The sequence below is a fragment of the Citrus sinensis genome, chromosome 4, assembly GCF_022201045.2.
Source record: "Citrus sinensis cultivar Valencia sweet orange chromosome 4, DVS_A1.0, whole genome shotgun sequence".
In the NCBI taxonomy this organism is placed as follows: domain Eukaryota; kingdom Viridiplantae; phylum Streptophyta; class Magnoliopsida; order Sapindales; family Rutaceae; genus Citrus; species Citrus sinensis.
Genome location: NC_068559.1, coordinates 26794590 through 26819775, shown reverse-complemented (window position 1 = coordinate 26819775; position 25186 = coordinate 26794590). Strand labels below are relative to the sequence as shown.

General features: G+C 38.2%; 4 protein-coding genes across 7 annotated transcripts; 3 read left to right on the top strand and 1 right to left on the bottom strand.

Moving 5' to 3' along the window:
• Positions 1-94: 94 nt before the first annotated feature.
• On the top strand, positions 95-13789 carry LOC102609215 (methyl-CpG-binding domain-containing protein 9-like). Of its 2 annotated transcripts, XM_006483770.4 has the most exons (11): positions 95-1115; positions 1699-2311; positions 2439-3560; positions 3665-4264; positions 6338-6643; positions 7284-7619; positions 7850-7948; positions 9646-10080; positions 10582-11268; positions 11395-12852; positions 12956-13789. In XM_006483770.4, exons 1-11 carry the CDS (start codon positions 856-858, stop codon positions 13292-13294), a joined length of 6255 nt encoding a protein of 2084 aa, XP_006483833.1. In that variant the 5' UTR covers positions 95-855; the 3' UTR covers positions 13295-13789. The 2 variants fall into 2 exon arrangements, with proteins under 2 accessions (XP_006483833.1, XP_006483832.1); XM_006483769.4 differs by having other exon boundaries at positions 10582-12852.
• Positions 13790-14327: 538 nt separating this feature from the next.
• Positions 14328-20627, bottom strand: LOC102609677 (RNA-binding motif protein 25). Of its 3 annotated transcripts, none has more exons than XM_052439237.1 (7): positions 19966-20627; positions 18269-18528; positions 17996-18148; positions 16979-17390; positions 16171-16782; positions 15375-15976; positions 14328-14837 (listed from the first exon to the last, which is right to left on the bottom strand). In XM_052439237.1, exons 1-7 carry the CDS (start codon positions 20423-20425, stop codon positions 14586-14588), a joined length of 2751 nt encoding a protein of 916 aa, XP_052295197.1. In that variant the 5' UTR covers positions 20426-20627; the 3' UTR covers positions 14328-14585. The 3 variants fall into 3 exon arrangements, with proteins under 3 accessions (XP_052295197.1, XP_006483834.1, XP_024957139.1); XM_006483771.3 differs by having other exon boundaries at positions 16114-16782; positions 19966-20626; XM_025101371.2 differs by having other exon boundaries at positions 16114-16782; positions 18269-19434; positions 19966-20115.
• A 434-nt stretch (positions 20628-21061) lies between these two features.
• On the top strand, positions 21062-21550 carry LOC107177676 (uncharacterized). The gene has a single exon (XM_015531882.1). It carries the CDS (start codon positions 21062-21064, stop codon positions 21548-21550), a length of 489 nt encoding a protein of 162 aa, XP_015387368.1.
• Positions 21551-22401: 851 nt separating this feature from the next.
• LOC107177677 (uncharacterized) lies at positions 22402-22874 on the top strand. The gene is made up of 2 exons (XM_015531883.1): positions 22402-22411; positions 22501-22874. Exons 1-2 carry the CDS (start codon positions 22402-22404, stop codon positions 22872-22874), a joined length of 384 nt encoding a protein of 127 aa, XP_015387369.1.
• The last annotated feature ends 2312 nt before the right edge of the window (positions 22875-25186 follow it).

Here is a 25186-nt window from a genome sequence, read left to right as displayed (position 1 = left end):
AAAATTTCCCTTTCCCACTTCATCTATCATATAAATTTACAAAATTATCGGGTGAGGTGACATTCTGAATCAGCATCATAGCCACGAAATGAGGAATTTAATGAAGTTAAATGAATTCACACCTCCACCTATGACGGGAAAAAGATTGATCGCATTTCAGGCCTTGCCGGGCTCAGAGATTTGGCCACAACTCAGGAAGGGAATGAGGCATGCGCATGTCAAAAGATACATGAAGCGTGATGATGTTATTATGTCGATGATGATGGGGCATGGGCAATGGCCATCTGGCTAAGCTTGGGACAATTATCAGTCACGAGGAGAGAGACCTGAGACCCGGCTTCTTATACTTGGAGAAGCGTGCTCCGTGCGGTGCCATCAACAAAACGAAAGAAAGATTGATATTGCCACGCCAACAGAATCAACACTCAAAATGACGTCATCCTCTATTAACTTCCGTTGCTAGTCACAAAATGCGTCCTCGTTTCTCCCACCACCCCACCTTCCCACGGAGGTCATTTCCGTCATTTCGGCCCAAAGTCATCACGCTACTCTCTCTCTCTCTTTCGAGAGTCCCGAGAGAGGAGCCCAAATGTCTCAGCTTCGGCTCTACACATACACAAACACGACACCGAGGGAGAAGAGAAAAAGAGAATCAAAGTTGCTTTCGTGTCCACATCACTTTCGCTCGTTTTCTCATTTTTATCTTCTCTCCTCTCTCCCTCGAGCCTTCGATCTTCGATTCTCTCACCATCATCACTTCAATTCACCTAATAATTATTACAGTCGGTTTTACGCTGCTACAATGCGCCTATGTGCGCTGAATTAAGACTCCGTTAGTTCGAAAAAGTGGCGGCGATGGAGCTCAACAGTAACGACTCCGACACCAAGCCTCAGGGTAGTCGTTCGAAGCCGTTTGAGATCGATCTTAACGAGACGCCACTCCCTTCTCCTCGCGAGACCCCCGTCGCAGGAGCTGCCGTTGATGTCTCTTCAGCTCCGGTGCTGGCCAGGAACTCCGGTGAGGGGAGTCGTATCGGTGGTGGAGGTGTTGGACTTTTGGACATCAATGCCTTGCCGCCGTGTGAAGAAGAAAGTAACGAACTTGTTAGCTCTGGGTATGATGTTCTAATTTTGGTCAATTTTAACCTTTGGATTTCATATTAAATTGTTTAGTTGTAATTTTGAATTTCTTTGGCTTCCTTTTCGCGCGTTTGTTTTTTTATTTTATTTCCATTTAATATGAGAAAATTTAGGACTATTTGGTAATCCAGCTCGGCTAGTTCTTGTTAGTTATAACGTGAACTCAAAATTTTGATTAGTTTTGATAGCAAGTAAAGCTGTGATATGTTCAAGGAGTAATTTAGTAGCTGATTTCGATAATTACATTGCTTAAAAAGGCCAACTTTCCCGTAGAGCAGGCTAGTTGCTAAATTTTTACCTTAAAACATATCAAAAGAAAGCAATGCTATACTAGTTCAACTTACATGCTGCCATTATAAGATAGCTAGTGTTGGGTAGTGGATTCTTTGTTTCATTATTCTTGATTCTCTTGGATTGAACATAAATCAAATGCAAGTTTTGTTTTTCTTCAAAGTTTTTATTGTTTATTTTGATGGCATTTGCTTTAATTATACTGCTTGTAACAATGTGAATTTGTTGACACTTGATGCTTATATGGCTTGTTTTTAAATTTTGTAGAGTGCATTCTCCATGTGATACTTCTTTTATTTGCAACTCAAATAATGCCCCAGCAACACATTCAAATTTGTTGTATGTGGGGAGTCAACTAGATCATTTGAAGGCTTCTGGCAGTATAGCAGGTTTTGTTAGGTCGGGCTTTGAAGATATAGTGCAACCAAGACTGATATTTGGCAGAAATTTCAGAGAATCAGATCAGAGTCCTGTACATAGAGAAAGGGTTTGGGCTAGTGGTAATTCAATCCCCAGGACATCATATCAGAATTACTACGCTGTGAATGGAAATAGGTTTGATTCAATGTTTGATGTTCCCTGCCATCTTGGGTTGGTATCAAATTACCGTTCTGTGGAATCACAGGATAGAAGTGATGGGTTTGCTTTGGTGCAGAAAGGATTGCATTTAAACCAAAGAAGAAAGGAGTCCTTGATATTGTCCCAAGTTAAGAACTTCAGAGAATGTCAAGAAAATTCAAAAGGCAATTTTGGTGGAGAGTTCTTCTCAGGTATTCAAACTGCAGAAATTCAAATTCCAGCCTGCAATTTGAGGAGTAATTTTGGAGCCACACAAGTCAACTTAGAGGAAAATGTTGGTTGTGACTCTTTGAAAGTTACTGTAAGTTTGTAATATTTGATCCCTTAATTTCATTCATTAGGATCATACTATCATTTTTATACTTTTGCAATCAATTGTTTTCAGCATATACTTTAAGACTTCATATCTTATTGAACTGCCATCCCAGGTCGGACTTCCTGTTGAGTTTGAAGACTTCTGTCTTTTAGCTGTGGGTGAGGTTGATCCCCGACCCTCCTACCATAATTCTAGCCAGATTTGGCCTGTAGGTTACAAGTCCAGCTGGCATGACAAAGTTACCGGATCTCTTTTTGTCTGTGATGTCTCTGATGGTGGTGATTTTGGTCCACTGTTTAAAGTTAAACGATATCCGTGCTCCGCTAAACGCATCCCCACCGGGTCAACAGTCTTCTTGAGGCCAAGTCTTGAGCCACATGATGGTAAGAGCCTGGAAGGAATTGAGGGTACGGTTGGTCTGCATGATGATGAGAATACAAATATTCAGATGATACTTTCAGATGATAGTCCTCCACATTTGGGAAATGATAACTTGTCCGATTTTGGGATTGACCTTGAGCAAGCTTGTAAATCTCAAACAATCAATGAAACAAAGTCCGACTGTCTTTCAAAAATTGCTGGAAGACCTACATCTGATTATATTGTGCTGGATGATGACATTGGAGAATTTTTGGTGGAAGGGAGATCATCAGCTTCTGTGTGGAGAATGGTATCACAAACTTTGGTACATGCTTGCCGCAAGATATATGAACAGACTGGTGTATGTAAGTTTCGTTGCAGGCATGATGTATTTAAAATATGGTCCTCCTACTTTGTCTCAGTGAGTGAGGAAGCAACTGAATCTTCTGATTCATTATCCAAGTTTTGCTGTTTATCTGGCCCTGTGAACATCCCACATCTCATCAGAAGCAATGATGAACTTGAGACTTCTTGCAAGGCATTAGTGAAGTGGTTAGATCAAGACAGATTTGGATTAGATGTTGAATTCGTGCAAGAGATTGTAGAACAGCTTCCTCGAGTTCGTGTATGTGCAGAATATACATTCCTGGATAAAAGAAGGGACTGGTCAACATCACAAACTGTAAGAAGTGGGTTTCTCCGGGTTAGAAGAAAGAGTAATACTTATGAGAAAGCAGCAGACCGTCATGTATTCGAAGGTTGTCAAAGACCAAGGGGGCAGGTGCTTGAAAACCCTGTCATGAAGTCTTACTTTCCTCCTGGAAAGCCACTAAGCTCAAAGCTTCCGATAGAATTAATAGGTGATGTTATTCAGGTATGGAATTTCCAATGTCAAGAATCATGACTTCTAGCAATCCAGTTGAAACATTCTTATTGTCAAAAAATGTAGTCTTAACCACTTTACTTTTATTTGTTTAGTCTTGGGAGTTATTGTGGCGTTTCTCTGAAGTTTTGGGACTGGAGGAACCCTTATCATTCAAGGAACTTGAAGAAGAGCTTAGAAATGGCTCTGCCTTCACTCTAAGGAGTTCTTCAACTTCAACCATTGCCCAAGAAATTGGACAGGCACTTATTGCAGAGGAAATGGAGTCTTTGAGGGAGGCTGCCCATGTCAGGCTAGCATCTAATACCGGCAGTGGACGCACCAATGTAGGTTTGGCAAATGTTCTCTGTTCACTGCTGATACTCTTACTTGGTGAACTGCAGTCCAAGGTTGCAGTTCTTGGAGATACTAGTTTTGATGGCACAGAGTCCAAGTCAAGAAGGAGGAGGAGGAAAGATGCAGAAAACTTGATGTTTGCTAAGAAAATAATGCTTGATTTGCTCCCAGTGAATGTTCTTACTTGGCCTGAATTAGCCAGGAGATATCTTTTAACTGTCTCTTCTATTGAAGGCAACCTTGATACTGTGGATTTTCTGAACCATGAGAGTTGCAAAGCACTTAATTGTTTTCAAGGTGATAGTGGAACAATCCGTAGTTCTCGCCCAGGAGTGGCCGGAATGGAAGCAGATGCACTGGTAGATTGACTTTCATTTCTTTACTATCTTGTGAGAATGTTCTGTGTCTTTTTTTTTTTAAAACCTTTATGAGGTAATAGAATTCTTCTCTGCTTCTTTCTTTTTCTTTTTCCTCTGTAAATGTGAGTGACTAGATATTTAATTTCGTTTAATCATTTTGCCCTACCTTACGTGCATAAAATTCATTGTGCTCCAATGAAAATTTGTATTGCATATGCATTAAATGAACCAAATTTACTACCCTATGTATTCGGGATGAAAAGTTGTCAATTTTGGAGATATTGATGGAGCTGATGAGATCAATATTGATTGTTGATCTGGAATGAATAATGGAAATTAATATCAACCTTTTAAAGAACTATAATAAATCATAAGAAAATTCATTGCATGATCCTATTATATTATGAACAATAAAATGGTTGTGATGTGGTGATTTTAGGGTACAAAAGAAACTGTCAGGTCTTATGTGAAACACAAACTTATGTCATGGTATTAATTTATATAAATACTCAAATATGTTGATGTATTTAGGTTCCAAGTCGTCAATAGAAAGGATGTCTTGTGATAAAATATCTGGCTACATTAAAAATGGTAAACCTTACTACATTATCGAGATGTCATCTACCTTAGTGGTTAAGTTCTGTTATGTGAAGGAGAGATTGAAAGATTAACTTGTCAGAAGGGGCAGAAAGAGATACAGAGATGAGAAAGGGCTAGCCATTTTTGTAGTTTGTTTACATCATTGCTGAAATTAAAGCTTAAATTTTGAAAGGAAAATAGAGGCTACCCTTTGGACGTCATCATCATAGCTGCGAGAGAGGATAATAATTCCAAGTATTAAGTTTGGTAAGCATATGATTTGCTTGCTTGTTTAGTCAAATCTCTGGGTATATGCAAAATGTGAACAATTTTTTGACGATTTGGGAAAATGCTATTTAATTCTTGATATCTTAGATCTTTAATGTCTATCTTGTAAGTTGCCTGTAGTGGATGTCATTCGAGATGTTGGCTGTGTGGACAAGTTTCTTTTCGCGGACTATAACTTTGTCAGTGTTCAATAAATGAAAATATAGTTTTTTTATTTGAGTTTTCCTCTTTGACTTTTACCATGAACATTAATTGCTCTTGCGTGTCACCATTTGGTTAATGACTGCTGAATTTCTAGTTAATTTAATTTCCTTACATGTGGTTGTCTCTATTTCCCCTGATGAGGTATCGATAAATTATTGCTTTTTATTTTATTTTATTTTTTGCCTTTCTTTTTGTTTGCTTTGCACTTTTAGTGGCAGGAAACCACATTAAAGAAAACTGCAAATATGGAAAGTACTTAATGGCATCTGAGTGAGGCAATCATGTGCATTATCTACAATACATTTTGGGAACTCAATGTAATTCTGTTCCATGAAAATCACATATCCTGTGTAGTTGGTCCCGTTGTTGATATCACAGTTCTTGAGGACCCATTCACTTCTTTTCTAGTTAATATTGGTGCAATCAAATTATCCTTTCCCCACTACCTTCCCACTCCTTAAAAATAAATGAATAAATAAAAAAAGCCCATTGACATTGTTTTCGTAACTCAAAAGCAATGTTTAACTCTGTGATCATTTTCCTAGGCTTTTGGTCTTTGCAGCTCACATCCTTCATATTTATACTGATCTTTCCGGTAATTCCTTTTCTAGAACCACTTTTCTGGTTGCAATTTGGGCTGTGCTATTGCCCAAAATTGTAGTTAATTGTTATCTAGTAAGTGAACTGGCTGGACAGGTGGTACTATTACCCTTGCATCATGGTGAATGAGCTCTTTTGATATGTTGTATGAGATTGAATTATGACACAAGTTTTAGAAACTAGATTCAGTATCTGCACATCCTATATTTTACCCCCTATCATTTGCTTGAACGGAAAAGATGATAAAGTAGTCATTTGTGTGGCACAGTTGCCTTTTCATTTACCTTCACTTATTCTTTAAAAGCAGTATTTCAATTAGGTTTTCGGTTCATGTTCCTTCAATTCACTATTATTGCAATATCAGATGCTTATATTTGCTCCACTAATTTTTGTGACTCTCAGCTGCTTGCAGAGGCTACAAAGCGAATCTTTGGTTCATTGAAGAATACAAGTGGTCCTTTAAGTGTGCATTACAATGACTCTGATGCAGTCGGTGCTCACGAAACAGTTAAGGTTAACAACAGTGGAATTCCTGGGTGGGCGCAGGTTCTTGAACCTGTAAGAAAACTACCCACTAATGTTGGAGCTAGAATCAGGAAGTGTATCTATGATGCTTTAGATAAAGATCCTCCGGAATGGGCAAGAAAAAGACTGGAGCACTCAATAAGTAAGGAAGTCTACAAGGGAAATGCTTCAGGGCCAACAAAGGTGCTTATCATCTCTATCATTTTAGTTCCCGGGGGGGGGTGGGGGGTTTCATTGTGCTTTTAAAATTTTACTTTTAGTATTTTATTTGGGGTGGAAGTTTGAATTGTGATTTTTTCTTTCTTTTTCAGAACTATTTAATTACCTTTAATACTACGTAGATACAAATCAGTCAAATTTTAAATCTTGCTACTGTGGTTGACTTTATGAAGCTACAATTGTAGAAATTAAAATTCAAAAAAAAAAAAATTCATCATAGCATGCTGGTTGGGTTTTGAAATTCTCTGTAATTGACCCATGGCATGCTGGAGGGTGGTCAGCCGTGTATGATCTTTATTCAGTATCATGCTTCGGAAAAATCTGCCTCCCATCTTTGAACCTATCTTTAATGACTCATTAATCTTTGTTATGTTTTTGTAGTGACTCAAAGATTTTTAAAGAGTTTATCTTCTGTAAATTTGGCCTTTGGAAAAAAAAGGTTTTCTGCAGATACATTTGTGATGCTTATAAGTGTTTTGCCGTTCTAATAGGGCTTCCTGAAGAGTTGCTTCTTGCACTTTATTAATATTTCTTTGTTGTCAAAAGATCCCTTCTAGCTGGTTTTAGTAAGTGAGTCCCTAAGCTTGTTATTCATTTATTACAGAAAGCTGTTCTATCAGTATTGGCAGACGTGTGTGGTGAAGATCAGCCGCAGAAACCTACTAGGAAGAGAAAAAATAGATGTTTTACTTCTGTGCCTGATGTGATCATGAAGCAATGCCGAAAAGTGCTTCGTTGTGCTGCTGCTGCTGATGAAGAAAGAGTATTCTGTAATTTGTTGGGAAGAACACTTCTTAACACTTCTGATAATGATGATGAAGGACTTCTTGGATTTCCTGCAATGGTGTCTCGCCCCTTAGACTTTAGAACTATTGATCTGAGATTGGCTTTTGGGGCGTATGGTGGGTCACATGAAGCTTTCTTAGAGGATGTTCGGGAGGTATGCATTGTGTTACCTAATTTGTTTGACTTAGTTGGCCCTACTTGTTGTCTAGCACGTCTGTCCAATTTTGCATGCAGAGATTGATTTTCCTTTTTTACTTACGGTTATTTGACAGACATCCTATCTTTTTTCGTCAGTTGATTTTGATGCATAGTTTCAGACAATATGGTTTTTTAATAGTGTCTCTGTAATGCAAAGATTAATTGTACATTGTTTTCTTTTGGCAGGTTTGGCATCATATTTGTACTGCATATAGTGATCAGTCTGATTTACTGCAGTTGGCTGGAAAACTATGTCAAAATTTTGAAGTACTATATAAAAAAGAGGTTTGTTGGTATCGCTCTACCTCTCCCTAAGTATATGAATACACTTCTTATTATAGCTGTCATGTTGTAATTGTCCATCTATATTGTCTTTTATAAGAAAGTTCAATTATTGCTTCCAGTTATGCAGGAGCTATACTGGTAGTTGAAGCATTTTTAGGAAAGCCTTAATGCAAATACTTGCAATGTATATCTTTGGAATTTTTTTTTTTTTAAAAAAAGTCTCTAAAATACTTGCAAGACCAAAAGGATGAATATTATGCTTTCTCATTAGCAAACAGCATGTTAAAATTGTGCCGCTTCAATTCATTTTTTACTTTGTTGATGTAAATGCAATACGATAACCTAGCTGAAACGAAAAAATTAAAGAGAACAAGAGAGAGAAGGAAAGAAAAGACTGCAAATGTATTGCTGATTCTCTCATTAAAATGCCTCTTGAGTTGCAAACCAATCTTTCTCCAAAACTAAGATTTTCATTTTGGAAAGAATTGACTGTTGAATCTGCAAGACATCTTCTGATTGGAAACTGGTTTGGAGTTGCATTTTAACATAATTTATAACAAAATTGCTTCAAGTAGGTTTAATGATGTATAAATTAGATAAAGGAGGTGCTCATATAGTGAATCCTCACCTACATTTCTTGCACAAGGAACAATATTGCTTTTCTAGCCTTCCTATTTTACTAGGGTTGGCTAAATGATCAAATATTGCTGTCAATAGTAGGTTGAAATCAACATATGTCTGATGTGCTTCAATTAACTAAGCAACTTGATTCTTATTCTTAACCACTGAGGATTATTTTCTAGGTTGCATTTTTTCTTATTTTGCTACAGCCTTGCCTGTGGCAACAAAATATCCCATCTAGTGATGTAGTTTCTGAAAATCCACGTCTTTTGCTTCGTGTGCCTCACTAGCTTGATATGAAAATTCAGCCATCGTTATGCCTACAAGTGGAATATAAACTGGGATCCTTTTCTCCCTCAACCTTCATCCTCTTTGTGTTTGTGTGTGCGCGTTTTTGTGATACGTGTGCGTGTGTGTGCTTGCATTGGCGTGCATGCATGAATGTGACAAGAAGGCCATTCCTTTTCTTTCCCTTATCTTGTGTTGAGCGTATGTGCACACATAAGCGTATATGCATTTGTGTTGGGAAAAAAGACTTTTTTTTTCTTTTTTCGATAAGATGAAGGATTGTTACAAGGAGTGGACCAGCTGTCCACTAAGAAAGCAAAATAATGAAAACTTTTCTGTGCTAAAAAAAATATACCAATCACTCCACTACAATACTGGACCAGCCTAAACACTCTCCCAGCTTAGATGAATGAAGAAAAAAGATGAATCTTGGAACTTCTTAGAACTGAAGCCCACAGCAAAGCTGGAAGACATACTCTATCCCACAATTCTTCAATGTTTATCCGCATATTACCCAAAACAGAGCTGCCACAGCACATTTCCAAAGAGTTTTGGTCTGTTTTCCTTCACCAAAAGCAAAGGAATTCTCTGTAAGTATGGAGTCACAAGAATCCAGTATGACCCACAAAATGTTAGCCTCTTTACACAAACCATTCCACAACTATGAGGCCATAAAACAACGAAGAAAAAGATGATTTGAAGTTTCTGCAATTGTTTTGCACTTTACTTCATAGAATCTTAAAATACTTGATGTAATTCTTGCTTTAACATGATCGTACCTGCTGCAGGTTCTCACCCTTGTTCAGAAATTTGCTGATTATCCCAGCCTAGAGTGCTTAAATTCTGAAGCCAAAAAAGAGATGGAGGATATTCTAGAGTCTGCAAGTGAAATTCCCAAAGCTCCTTGGGATGAGGGGGTTTGTAAAGTGTGTGGTATAGATAAAGACGATGATAATGTTTTACTGTGTGACACATGTGATTCTGGGTATCATACATATTGTTTAACACCACCTCTTACAAGAGTTCCTGAAGGAAACTGGTATTGTCCTCCCTGTCTCAGTGGCAACTGTAAAAATAAGTATATGTCACAAGTTCCTCACGTCTCTAGTAGAATCCCAAAAAGGAGACATCAAGGTGAGTTCACTTGTAGGATTTTGGAGGAAGTGTTCCATTTGGCTGCAACAATGGAAATGAGAGACTACTGGGATTACAGTGATAAGGAGGTTTGTCTATGATCCTCTTCAATTTCTTCGTTTATCCGAACGTACTCTGTTTGCTGGTTTTGTATCACCTTAGTTATATGCATTGCGTTCTATCGACAGTTAAAAATTTTAATTTCTGCTCCTAATTTAAATGCTGTTTTGGGCTTCAGTTTGCACAATGCATTTAAATTTGACACTCATTGATTGAAGAATGATGATATTATACCTCATCTTCAGTAACCAAAATGATCGCACATCTGTTTCCATGGACTGGTTTTTCTTGTTTTGTAAACACACGCATCTGATGTGTGTAATAGTCAGAAACTAAGCACGCTTCTTGTTATGATTTGTACAAATCCTTGGTATTTACTCTCTCGGTTATAGTTTTACAGCGTCATTGTGTTCAAAGTAATAGAGTGAGAGGCATTGGATTTACCTGAACTTCTAGTTTGTCTTGACTTTTTACTTTTACCATGTTTGTTTTTCCCTTTTTTTCACTTCTTTCTTTTCCTTTCGATGCAGAGGATATTCCTTTTAAAGTTTTTGTGTGATGAGTTGCTGAACTCAACTAACATTCGAGAACATTTGGAACGCTGTGCTTCTGTATCTGTTGATTTACAGCAAAAAATTCGGTCGTTGTCCTTGGAATGGAGAAACTTGAAATTCAGAGAGGAAATTCTTGCTGGCAAAGTGGCAAGAGACAAGGCAAGTGTCCTTAGTGGTACTGGAAAATGTGGAACAGAAGGGGTTGCTACTTTGTACCCACATTATGGTAAATTGATGAGGCAGCCTTCTGGTGGAGGTGGCTATTTCTCATCCTTGGCCAGTGATCTGGCGCTTTCGGAGGATGGTCTGCAGTTAAATGAGTCTAGAAAACTGTCTTGCTGGTTTAATTTGAAAGGCATCTCAATGAGACAGCCTAGTTGCAGTAGGAATCAAATTGGAGAGGCTCCTTATACTGAGTCTCAAGTACATCAAGAGTCTGAGAAAGATAACATAAGAGTTGATGATCTGCAGTACGATGTACCTCACTCTGCTTCTCAACCACAAAAACAAGACACTGCTGGAGAGTATGCTACCTGGAGAAACAAAGGACAGGATTTAGAAAATGGTCATACAAGTGGTCCTCTGCAGCCTAATTGTGAGGCTTCTCAAAGCCACTTTTCGTCAGATCACACAAATGGAAACCAAGTGGCTGAGCATCTATGCGTAATGCCTATGAATCCTGAAAATATTGTCCCTGGTCATCATAGCATTGTTCAACATGATATGAATGAGCCACATGCCCATGATCTAAAAGGAAGCGTACTTAAGAATGAGATTGCTGTTTTGCAGGATTCAATTGCTGGTTTGGAATCGCAACAATTGGCAGTATCTCTGCGGAAGGAATTGTTGGGGAGAGATTCTGCTGGACGATTATATTGGGCTTTCTTTAGGCCAAATACGTCTCCATGGCTTCTCGTTGATGCAACTACAGTGTTAGAGCAGGAGAGAATATTGAAAGAGCATGGAGATTCATTGGCTAATTCTCCATTTGAAGAAGAGTACAATGGAATATCAGCATCTTCTTCATGGTTTTCTTATCAAAGTGATACAGAAATTGAAGAACTTATTCAATGGTTGTCTGATAGTGACCCAAGAGATAAAGAACTGGCAGAGTCCATATTACGGTGGACAAAGATTGGATACAAGGACTTAAAAATTGCGGGAAATCACATTGAGGATGAAAGTGTTCCAAGTTCTTCAAAGTGCAGAAAAAGTGAAGCCACTGTGAAATCTAGTGGGCTTGTGACAAAGGCTTTGACTGTTTTGGAGGAAAAGCATGGTCCTTGCTTGGAGCCAGAAGTTCTCAAAATGTCAATGAAACTGGATACGAATTCTGAATTAACTTGCAAAGAGAGAATGTACCGCTGTGAGTGCCTAGAACCTGTATTGCCTACTAGATTCCATTGCCGCAGGTGCCACCTGTCATTTTCCGCTAGGAATGAACTTGAGGAGCATAATGATGCTAAGTGTATTTTGAGTGCAACTTCTTCTCAGAACAGCAAGGAAGATGATGAGCGAACAAAAGGGGCAGGGACGATTAGGACTGAGACCTTACAGGCTGAGTGCATGGAAACGGCGGGAAAAGGTATGTCTCAGAGTTTAAAGCATGGGACTGCCATGGGGTCATTTGAAATTCCAAAGGAGTTTGCATGCCCTTTTAACTTTGAGGAGATTAGTACTAAGTTTATCACAAAGAACTCTATTAAGGAATTGGTTCAGGAAATAGGACTTATTGGTTCAAATGGTGTTCCTGCATTTGTGCCAAGCACATCACCATATCTCTGCGACCCCTCTTTGAAATTAGTTGAGATGTGTAAAAATGAGATCAATCGGGGTAATAAGTCCACAAATTTGGAAAATTTGTTTCAATATTCAATAGTAGGGGACATGGTATCCGGTTTGGAACATGATAACATTTCAAACAACTCATCCAGAAGATGCACAGTGAGTCACAATGATGATGATGTGCTAAAATGCAGAAGACTAAATCCCAATTTCATGAATGAAAAAAGAGATCAATCATTCAGTTTGAGTCTAAAACCGGGGATTGGTAACAGTTCTATTGTCCGTGATACTTCATTGATGCCGCTTATGGGAAGGGGTATTGAAATTCTTAGGCAACTCAAAATCAACTTGCTCGACATGGATGCTGCTGTTCCAGAAGAAGCTCTTAGATCTTCAAAAGCTTGCTGGGAAAACCGAAGTGCCTGGCGTGCATTTGTCAAATCTGCCAAGTCAATATTTGAGGTCTGTATGTTTTACTTCACTTCAAAAATACTCATTCCCCACTTTGGTTGAGTGTTCAATGGACTTGAACTACCAAGTCAAATTTTCATTTATTTGTTTTCAGATGGTTCAAGCGACCATTGTATTTGAGGACATGATCAAAACTGATTACTTGAGGAATGGATGGTGGTATTGGTCTTCACTCTCTGGAGCAGCTAACATTGCAACAGTTTCTGCTCTTGCGCTTCGCTTGTACACCCTGGACGCTGCCATTGTTTACGAGAAGCATTCTGATTCTATCGAAATTCAAGAGCATATTAGTCAACCAGATAAAGAAACTTCACCGTGTAAAGATTCCAAAAGTAACCCAAAACCCAGCAAGGCAATCCTGAAAACACAAAGTTCAGATCTAACCGAGTTTTCCAAAACAAGAAGCAAGTCAGGCAAGAAAAGGAAAGATTAGGAGGATAGATATTGGGGGACACATCTCTCATTGTGTGAGAAACCTAACCTTACTCGAGGCTATCATGGTGACATGGTAGAAAGCATGCCACATTGTTTGGAATTCACTTCCCAACCTTTTAGTAGCTGAGTTGTTGATGGGCTTGGAGTGGGGGGTGAAAATTGACCTTTGCTGCCTCCTTGTATGTATATATGTAGTCTCACAAACTAACCTATATGTTGGGTTAAACTGGAGTTCTAGGGATCCTGTATGCTGATAGGTTTAATTGGGTTCTGGTATAGTGGCCCTTGGGGACAGGCTTCTGTTAACTTTGGAGAGGATGATTCTCATCCCTGCTTTCTGTCAATTGATACAACATCGTGTGTAAAGTCAATCGATGCAACATCATGTATAAAGTCAATTTATGTATGTGTGGAAGAAGAGGGATGAGAGATGAATTAAAACTGTTGTATGTACCATTCGTTTATGCTTATTCAGCAGCTTGATTGTGTGCGATTCTTATTAATCTAGGTTGCTCAGTGCTCTCAAAACGAATTCGGGGCCTGGGGCACTGAGCTTGGCGTCGACAGTTAATACAGGCAAGGGTGTGATTGATCATCCGGTAAGCTGGCATGTTACAAGCCAGCTTATATTGTCATACGATGACATATGGCACCCAGTGAATATCCTCGTTCGCGGGTGTTTTAACCTCAGGGAACGTGACATAAACACAGGTTCATCTTTGTTATCTCAGGCAAGTTTAAAAATCACGAAGGCTGGGGTGAGGAGTATAAACAGAATTGAGCTGAAGCTCAGGATGCAAATGAAGCTGATTCTTAGATTTCCAAAAATAAAACCCACAGGAGAAGGGAAGAGTAAGAACGGGACAGCCATAACCTCGTCTCTCTCTGAAAACACAGATGCAGCACCAACCCGTTACAACAGAGCTCATCGACAATAGACAATGAATGTGAGAACCTCTACAATATACAATCAATAACCGCAGTTCTGGTTGTCGTTCAGGGATGCTGTTGGTGCAATCTCAGTGCAGTCCTTTCTCAGTACAAATAGATTCATTTCTTGATAGATGAAAATAATACATACGCATAAGAACAAGGATAGACCTTAATTGCAATCCATGTTCGTTTCTCCAGAGGGAGATGACTAACAAAATGGGTTTACTAGTTAATGGATACAATGGCAAGAATCAGCCTTGCAACTAGCAGAAACAAACAAAAAACAAGATCCATTTAGGATTTTGATCTCAATGCAAGTCTACTATCTTGATATCAAAGATGAGTAACCGATCCATTTAGGATTTTGATCTCAACGCAAGACCCGTCTCTACCTTCTTGATTTCAAAGATGAGCATCCTCCACATCTTAAGGACAAACATTTCAGCTTCATCGTCTAAAATAGTTTGTAGCAACTCCAACATTTGGGATGCCTTCACATGGTCTTGAGTACTGGATACAATATAGTCTACCAAAGTAGTTTCTTCTTCTCCGAGAAACTCTGTAATCTTCTTTGAAATCCACGGTCTCATTCTCTCATGCAGCTCATGCTAGAAAATAACATGTCATGACAATAATGTTAGAAAGAACATACTGAAGTCAGCCTCCTTTGCATTTGACATACTATATACATCACACAACAGAAACTATTACGCTACTTGAACCGCATCACAATGTTGCAGTAACAAAGAAGTGCCAAATTAGGGCAGTACCAAACCACAAGAATGGTTTGTATATTTTTGACAAAACAGATTCCAGTCGATTTAAGTTATAAGACCCAAAAAAGTTCACCAATTTTTAAAGCATTTTTGCATCACTTAGCTCCTCGCATAGAAGAAATTGAATGACTAGCATAACATGCATTAAATGTTTTACCTATCAATTTCACACAATTAGATCCTAAACTGAGGTGGGTTTAAAGTCATGCCTAAACTGAGCACCACTCTCTATATATATATAGTTCAAAGAAAAAAGAAACAAAAGCATTTGGCAGAACAATTATTTTTTCATGTCTCATGGCCCAGAATGTTCCACAAAAGTGGAAGAAAAGTAACAAGCAATTGGGGCTTATAAGTAGGAATGCATACCTTGTCGTACACGGCCCAATTTATCTCATATGAGAACAACTCCTCCTTTGTCTTAGGGATCATATCAATCAATTGTTTTGCATCCAAAAGTTTCTTGTTATCTGGCGTCTTCACTTTATCCAAACCATGTTCCCGATCTCTGTCCCTGTCAAGAATCTTCTCTTTGTGCTCATCTCTGGTGCGATTATTATCCTCATCACTCCGGTCCTTCTCCCTCTGGCTTGACCTATCGTGCAAGCGTCTACTTCTTTCTCTTTCTGCATCAGATTTCTCTTCTTTGGAATTAACATTTGAAATACGCTTCGCAAATTCTGCTGCTGCAGCCAAATTCGGAGGGTTTGCCCCAGAGACATGAGGTTGGGCTGCCTGCAGTTCCTCAGTTGAGTAATCAATGGGAACCAACGGCCTCATCTTTTTATCCTTGTCGGCATCATCATCATCCTCAACATGGAAAACAGAAGGGACAGCTGTACGTTTTCCAGAGCCAACAAGACCAAACCCCAACTTTCTTGCTGGCACATTGCCACTCTGCCTCATATCTGATGCAGCTATCGGCACATTGGTTGATTCATCCCCATTACCATTTTGTGAAGACGGATCTCCTGCCAGACAAAATCATACACTTAAAAGGAAATGGAAGAGCCAAAGAGATGCACAGGTATACAGAGAGAGAGAGAGAGAGAGCGCAAAGGTAGAGTTCAGAGAAACAAAAATTTTAATCATGGGTGACAAGGCTTACCTGCCATGTGATTTTCGCGGATGGAATCATCATGATAATCATGCTCAACATCCATACCTTTGCTTTCAACAGCAGATTCTTCAGCTAAGCTTCCATTTACTGCATTATCAGACAAAAGCTTTAATGCATCTCTTTGTTGCTGCTGCAGCTGTTCCTCCTCAGCCCTCCTCTTGGCCACAGCAATTTCTTCCTCTTCCCTTACTTCGTCAGCCAAGTCCTCCTCCTTTTCCCGTATCCTCTTCCTCCTCTTTTCCTCTAACACACTTCTACGCCATCTTTTTCGGGAATCATCTTCATCTTCTTCTTCGTCATAAAGGATCTCTTTCTTTCGTTTGCGTTCCCTCTCTTTTTCCTTCTCCTTCTCATATTGCCGTTCTTTCTCTCTCTCTCTTTCTCTGTACTCCCAATCTTTGAGACACCTTTCATACTCCCGCTCGGCCTCCTCAATCTTCCTTCTTTGCTCTCTCTCTTTCCTAACTCGTTCTCGTTCTGCTTCTCTCTCATATCTATCAATTTCCCGTTCCTTTTCACGTTTCAAATCCCGCTCTTTGTCTCTGCCTCTTCTATCATGCACCCTACTTCTATCAGGTGAGCTTGTCTCAGGCCGATCATGATCACTCGCTTTGGTGTCACTAGTTGTTTCATCATCAAGTTTATCTTCAGCTATATCTGAAAAATTACAAGCATCACAAATCAAACTTAAGTATCTGTAAAACTTTTCAGAGCAAAAAATAATTGCCAACAAAGACAATCTCTGATCCCAGGAAACTATTAAATATTTAGTATCATTATAACACTATTATTCTTTACTAACACTGTATTATAATGACAGCAAAAGATACATATACCAACTATAAAAGCTTACCATTTCTAATCATATCCACATCAGAGTCTCCATCCCTTGCTTTAGCTGGCAGTTCTGAGTTTGAAATCCCAGAACCGTCAGCAGTTGTTTGAGGAGGGGGTGGAGGAAGAGGATTGGTCTTTAACCTTTCCTCGACCATGCATGTAAGCTTCTCCAAAGCCTCTTGGTCGGCTTTTCTATCCTCCTCAGTCACAACCCCAAAGTTGGTTGGGTCATGACTTTCTTTGTTTCCAGTTTCATTGTCCTTTAGATTCTCAGGGGATTTGGTAGGCTCATTCTTCTCAACACTTTGCACGCTTTCATCCTCTTTCCCAGCCCCTGCATCTTGAGTTTCCTTGAGTTTCTTTGTGTTCTCAGTTTTCTTGTCAACATAGCGCTCCAGATATTCTCTTGTTGCTTGGTCAACCTTCAACTGTTTATGATGCAATAAGCAAAGAAAATCAAAATCCTTACACCGATGACAATCAAACTAAATTCTTATGACAATTATTGAAAGAATAGTAGCTCTAAGCACATAATATGTAGAAAAGAATGCAACTAATGCTGTTACCCTTCCACTTCTAGGATAAGAACATAGTCTTATTTAGGTCTACTATGAAATCCACAACACAGTAGGCCCCACATCAAAAAAGCATTTAAACATGAACCTTTTGGACCTGCCAGTGCCATTACTCAACAGCAGCAATCTACTGATTCATGCATCAACCTCCTACTTCTCAAAAGACTAAACAGACCTCTTAAGTTCATGAAATCAAACTTCCAGCCTTAAAATATTTTGCATCATGCAAATTAAATACAAAATCTTTGTATATTCTGATGGTTATCTCAATAACATTGTCCATAGAGATAGTAGATGATATAGAGATTATGCATTCAGTTTGCATGATGTAAAATATTTGGAAAGTGCATCTTGCAAGTTGCAACAAAGCCTTTCAATCCATTCTCAAACCTAACAGGTGAAAACACTAAAAGACAATGATGATGATCGAATGAAAATAATTAGATAGCCAAACACACCATCAGTTCTTGCCCGTCAATGTTAAATTTATTAAGTAGACGCAACGCACGAAGAACTCCTTCAGCAGACTCAAATTCACAGAACCCAAAGCCTTTGGGAGTCCCATTAGAGGGGTATTGAGCTCGTTTCCAACTCTTGACAGTTCCACAAACCTTCCAAAAGCATATAAACATAAGATTGGGAAACCAGGGCTTCAAATGATGCTTCAAGCACCACCATAACACTCAAATTTTTCAAGCCAATATAAAAAATTACACAAATTAATAATCTACCTTAAGAACAGAAAGCACAAAATCACTATCTGCAGTTGGTGCTATTTTTCCAACATAAACTTTAGTTTGTGGTTTTTCTGCTGGTGTAACAGTAGGTAAAGGAACTGGCCTAACAACAGGTGGCATTATTGGGCGAACACCAGGGATCCCAGGAACAGGGGGACGCGCCACCGATGGAAGCACACCAACAGGTCCTGGTGGACGTGGAGGAAATGCAGGTCGAACCATAGATGGGTATGGAGCAGGATATCGAGGAAGTCCTGGGTAAATAAAAAACAAACAACTATGCAAATATGTAAGAGCAAGTTTACGCACTTAACAAATTCATAATTGTTTTCTCAGCCACTAAGAATATGTTCAATAAAGCTTCCAGAAACATAATTAAAAGCTGTTACCACACATTAAAAGCATAATAGAGATGGCACCACAGGCATGGCAACTATCACCAGCTGAACAGATAACCTGAAGGAAACATCGAGAGAATAGCGTCGAGTTCATAATCATGGATATATGAAGACACTTACCTTACTCATCCACGCAATTATTGTAGCACTCTCTCAAAATATCCACGCACCAATTACAAAATTTTGAGATAGCATATAATAAGAGCATCTCATGCTCATAGATGGATTATTACCACAAAGCTATGCTTATTTATGTGACAATTTAAACTTCCCTAAATTTGTCAGCAGCACATTTTGCAGCACAAAAAGGAAAAACAAAAAAATAAAGAGAGAGAAACTGCAATGAAAGAATTTGCAATACCTTAAACAAAGCCAACGAGCACTCAGTTGCTAACATGGTCTGCTGCTGGCAATTCATAAACCCATGAAAGGGAAAGTATCCTTATAACTACCAGAAAGTAGCCTACTTAATGAACATGACACAACCAGACAAAATTTAGCATGACATACGGAACAAAATAATTAGTCCATCTTACTGTGTTGTAATGTTCAACTTGCAAACTCTTACTAGGCTGAACTGGGTGAGACAAAAAGGAAATTCTTTTATAAAAACTAAACTTAGTAGAATATGCTATATTTATTCTAAATGCAATAAGAAAACCAAGCAAATATGCGCATACCAAAAAAGGTGTTGTAGAAGTGGTTCTCTTATGCAATATTTGAAGCTTCCCAACCTTTCTCACCGTGTACTCATTCATGACACTGTAGGAGAAAACATTCTGTCATCCATGCTCCTTTTATCTATCCAAATTTCACTCTGTACCTCCCCCCATTCCTCTTATATATAATAAATCCCTCCCCTCCATTTAACCACAGAAGATAACAGGGATTTTGCTACTATAAGAGGAAATGTTACAGGGACAGGTTTCCATAACATGGAATGTCAAATCTGTTACATAGAACATCACAACTGTAACATCTATTAAATCATATTCCGCTACAAGTTTATGGTTCACCGTTGCAGATGTCACATTCCACATTGAAAAACCTTGTCCAAGATACCTCTTTACAGTAGGCAGATGCATAGAGAATAATTACACATATCAATAGCAAGCAATAAATTCATCGACTTGTATGCAAAAAAAGGAAAAAAATAAAATAAAATCAATCATAGAAATTCATATATGCGTGCAAACAAACAACAAACGCTATTTCTGAACAATTTTTCATTTGCAAAAGGTAAAAATTCGATATACAGTAACAAAACTCAGATGTAATAGAGAGAGGACCCACCAGAAGCAGGCGCGGGAACAGCTCCATATCCGTTGGGTATTGGGGCGTAAGGTCTAAGAGCCGGATTCGGAGGCTGACCTGGAACACCGGGATATTGCATCATAGGCGGCGCCATCGTCACTGCAACACCGCCCACCCCGGGCGGCTGCACAACGGGGCTTTGGTAATTCTGAACCGGAGAGAACTGAGACGCCGTTGACATCGGAACTGGACGATATGAGATAGGCTGTGTCGGCGGCGCGAATGACTGAACCGGTGCCGGCGGCAGAGATGCAGGTGCTGGCGTCTGATTCGGGTTAGGGCTAGGGTTAGGATTTATAATTAAGGGTTGTTGTTGTTGTTGCTGTTCAGGTTGTGATGTGGAGGTCGACGGCGTATCGGGTTTGCGATTAGGATTATTGGATTCGGGCTGCTTGAAATTCGGGTCTATGGTGGCCGGAGATGCTGGAGAGTCAGCCATGGATCAATGGATTTAGTGAGTTACTGAGTAGATTTTGGTTTGATTTGGTGCCCTAGAAAAGAAAGCTTCCCGGCTATTTTAATTAATCTTTTTGCTGTTAAGGACGCGTGTCGTGTTGTGGTTGGACGAGCGTAAACACGGCCGCCTAACCCAACCGGGGCTTAGGCTTTACTACATACAAGCTCGTCTCTTGGTTTTGTGATAGTGATGCGTTCAGCTTTTGTACCTTTATAAAGTGCCATTATATTTCACGTTATGTTTAATTCAAAATTATAGCACTGACATTGCATAAAATGTCACTTTTTTTTTTTGGACTGCTCTTATCCATCTTTAATTGGACGCTCTCTTTTTTTTCTTTTTTTTTATCTGCCACTCAAATTCATAGAAGATTTACATCTTGATAAAGGATAAAAAAAGATTGCTTTTTACAAAGACTAAATGAATATATACATTTAATGGGGCTTTTCTTTATGTTGGGTTGATCTAATAATGAGATGTATCACTATCATATTTTTCTCTGTTTTTATTAATGGTGTTGCTAAAGGGTGGATAAAACCTCAACGAGGACTTAGGCAAGGATGTTCATTATCCCCTTATCTATTTATTTTGTGTGCTAAGGTGTTTTCCAGATTATTGATGCAGGCTGAAAATCAAAACCTCATACATGGATTGAGGTTTGGAAACAATATCTCAGTATCCCATCTGCTATTCGTTGACGACAACTTGATCTTCACAAAGGCAACAGTTGCTAACTGCAAGCATCTTAAAACAATCTTTGATCGCTACACAACTGCTTCTGGCCAGTTAATCAACCTAGACAAATCTTCAATGTTTTTCAGTGGTAATACCAAGGTTGGCCGAGTAGCTGCAATTAAAGAAATTTTTCACTTGAATGTTGTATCCAGACATGAAAAGTACCTTGGGCTACCATCCATGATCGGAAGAAACAAAAGGAACTTTTTCAACGATATAAAGCTCAGGGTGATAAGCAAAGTTTCAAGTTGGCAGCATAAGCATTTCTCCAAAGGTGGCAAAGAGGTCCTTATCAAAGCCATAGCCCAAGTGGTTCCAACTTATGCCATGAGTGTATTCAAAATTCCTCAGGGACTTTGTGATGATATCTAGAAAGTTATAGCTAAATTTTGGTGGGGATCCAAGAATGATCGGAAAGGCATTCATTGGGTAAGGTGGGAGAGGCTCAACAAAGTAAAATGCAGAGGAGGAATGGGGTTTAAAGAATTCTCGTGCTTTAATCATGCATTAGTAGCTAAGCAAGGGTGGAGGATTCTTCAATTTCTAGATTCATTAATGGCTCGAGTTTTGCAAGCAAGATATTTCGAAATTCTGATTTCTTGCAGGCAAAACTGGGGTCCAATCATTCTTACATCTGGAAAAGTATTATATGAGGGAGACTTGTAATCCATAAGGGATATAGATGGAAGATCAGTTCAGGAAATAAAATGCAGATTTATAGTAGTAATTGGATCCCAAGACCAACAATGTTGAGACCAATTTCTATCTCAACCCTTCTCTGTGATACTGTGGTTTTTGAACTGATTAACAATAATCAAAGTTAGAATTTGACTAAAGTGTACCATCATTTTCGAAAGGAAGATGCAGATCAAATAGTTAGCATTCCTCTCCCGCGAAGACCAAAGATCGATAAGATATTCTAGCATTATGATAAGAAAGGCAATTATTCAGTCAAAAGTGGATATCAGATTGCTCAGAAGATAAAGTTTCAAGAACTTCCCAGCTGCTTTGTAAATAAGCCAGGAATTTGGAAAAATATTTGGGCTAGTACTCTGCCTGAAAAAATTAAAATATTTATGTGGAGAGCTATCTAAAACTTGTTACCATCAGCTGAAAATATATGGAAGAGAAAAGTGATCCCAGAACCTATCTCCCAACTCTGTAAAAAGGGAGATGGAAAACATTTCTCATGCTTTGGTGGATTGTAATTCAGCTCGAAAGATATGGAGAATGGTCCATTTTGCAAATAAAGTATATTCTCTTACAGAACAAAGCATGGTAAATGTGCTGCAAAAAATTGACAAAATTGTTGAATCATGCAGAATTCGAATTGTTGGTGGTGGTGTTTTGGGCAATCTGGCATGTAAAAAATAATTTCCTTTTTGAAAGTAAGAAAGTAGATCCTCTGATCTCTTTAGTAAAAGCTAAGGCTGTTCTAGAATCCTATAAAAGAATCAAATCTCTAAGTGAATCACACCTGCACAATAGCTTAGTTCAGAAGCAGCAGCATCAGTGGATTCCACCTCCACAAGGATGGCTCAAGATCAATGTGGATGCAACCAGAAATAGGGAGAAGAAATCAGCAGGTTTGAGAGTTATTGCTAGAGACTCAACTGGGAAGTTTGTAGGAGCTGCAGTAAAGACATCACAGTTTCATGAGGATGTAACTTTTGCAGAGGTTGAGGCTGTAGAATAGGGGCTACAGATAGCGAAAACTTTGGGGGTGTCTTCAATTATAGTGGAAACTGACTCTCAAACTGTTTCAAACCTTCTCAACAGCAAGGCAGGTAGTAGAACTGAGGTTTTCTGGGTGATATCGGAGGTCCAAGATCTAGCTAAAGAGTTTGGTAAAATTAAAATTCAGTATATCCCAAGGATTTGTAATGCCCATGCCCACCTTTTAGCTAAATCAGCCTTTGATTATGACGAACCTGTAGTTTGGATGGAAACTTTCCCAGAGAACATTTTGTATCTTCTTTAGTCTCTAAATGAATGAAGGTTTTAATTCCTTATAAAAAAATGAATATATATATATATATATATATATATATATATATATATATATATATATATATATATATATATAGGAATGACAGAATCTTCTATGGACTTAAAATTCTATAAGTTAAATAAGATAAATTTTGAAAAATGGGGTGGAAAATATAGAAAATAATCTCTAAAATTTTAATGAGATGGGGTATAGTTTTTTACTCCCACCCCAGCTCATCCAATATTTATTATATGTAAATATTTTTATTAATTTTTATTATAGGTGTTTGCAAATGAGATAGATATGATAAAATATTTTCTTGAATAAATTTGTAGTGAAGTAACACTTGTTAATTTTATTATTTGATATTGCAGATAAAGTGCTAATCTAAGCTATATGAACACAATAAATAGATGACGAAGCCTTAACAACGAAGGATTTGAAACATTGCTATATATTTTATTTTTAGCTATTTTTATCCAAATATTTTGTATTTTTATACCAGTTTATGATATTCTTTCAAACTTTTAGAGATTTTTTAATTAATTTAAATATTTTATAATATAGTGATGATTTTATTTAAGTTTTCAATTTGTAGTTACTGAAATTTTATATTCATACTTACTATAAAATAAGTAAATGAGGAATAAAGTGGGAATGAAAAAAGCATTCCCCACGTAAAGATGTTTCATCATCATCCCAATCCACCTCACCACATTGGGGAATTGAGACAAAATTTTTAATAAGGTGGGGCATGTGATAGGTCTCCCCACTCTACCTCATTTGATCATTACATATAAATAAAACGAAATGTTAATTTCATGTTTTTAATATTTAAGGTAGCTTATATATATATATATATATATAACAAATGCCTGACTTCCTTTAGATGAATGATGGCTTGGTTCTTCCCCAAATATCCCTTACCTGTATTATGACAATAGTATTATGGGTCAAGTATACTCATTGAGTAATTTGAGGGTAAGAATATTTTCAAATATTGGGGCAAACATTCTATCGAACCATATGCCTTTGTTGTATCGTCGACTGGTATGGATGAGATTAGGCTCGAGCATTATGGCCACATGATATATATTTAGCCAGAGCCAAAATATGTAGTATGCTTGTGGAAATATATCACATATGACATAGTATCCCCAATGGGTGTTCTCATCTATCACGTAATAAAACATTGGGCAAATCTTGAACATCGTTTCATGCATCTAGTCTTGTCTGGGAAATGGCTCGAATGTTTGATGGCATCCTTGTCCTATGATGGTATACCTTAACTCTTGCATCTTCATTAGCGTCCATACTCTTCAATGAAGAGCATCACAATTTGGATCGTCAGGGTTGTCCCGATGATCGATGACCTTCTCAAATATTATATATATTTGATTTCTTGTGACAAGCAAGAGATAAAAGGCTAAGAGATTGTATCTGAAAGGGATTCTCACCATATGCCACCCTTCTGGCAGCTTTCTGCCGTTTGATGCCATTGAGAAAGTTGTTATCGGTCTGGAAAGGAAGTTTGCCACAGTATTAGATTATTTTTTAATGTTCTTCACCTCGAACTTGAATCATGAGAGAGATTTAGACCATCATGCTAATTGCGGGTTCAAGATCTCTTATTCTTTCCTTCTAAGTAATTCTTATATATACTCGTAGTCTGTTTCAATCAAAAAATGAGTAAGAGAAAGGAAAAACTAGAATTTCTTGATTCTTTTTATTACGACTAGGACTTCTTTTTTTGATGATTGGTAGTGATGATGAGATTCATTGAACTGTCCCAATTTATAGTCACAACTCTCGTGTTTCCATTGGATTATTCAATCAATATTTGCCCCCAATAATGATCACTAGCATCTGTTTGGAGAATGAGGCGTCCATTGTTAGATATCTTTAATGGTGGAAGTGATTGACACTTTAACTTTAATTTTTTTATTGCCTTTGTTGCTTCTACTGACCACAATAAATATCCCTTTGAATGGGTCTGAATACCGATATTTGAATGACAT

Coding starts and splice junctions, on each gene's coding strand:
- LOC102609215 (XM_006483769.4), top strand. CDS start 856: ATGGAGCTCAACAGTAACGACTCCGACACCAAGCCTCAGGGTAGTCGT. Junction 10,081..10,581: donor GGGATTACAGTGATAAGGAG/GTTTGTCTATGA, acceptor CTTTCGATGCAG/AGGATATTCCTTTTAAAGTT. Junction 12,853..12,955: donor CTGCCAAGTCAATATTTGAG/GTCTGTATGTTT, acceptor ATTTGTTTTCAG/ATGGTTCAAGCGACCATTGT.
- LOC102609677 (XM_006483771.3), bottom strand. CDS start 20,425: ATGGCTGACTCTCCAGCATCTCCGGCCACCATAGACCCGAATTTCAAG. Junction 18,529..19,965: donor TGTTCCCGCGCCTGCTTCTG/GTGGGTCCTCTC, acceptor TTATTTACCCAG/GACTTCCTCGATATCCTGCT. Junction 18,149..18,268: donor TTGTGCTTTCTGTTCTTAAG/GTAGATTATTAA, acceptor TGCTTTTGGAAG/GTTTGTGGAACTGTCAAGAG.
- LOC107177676 (XM_015531882.1), top strand. CDS start 21,062: ATGCAGGCTGAAAATCAAAACCTCATACATGGATTGAGGTTTGGAAAC.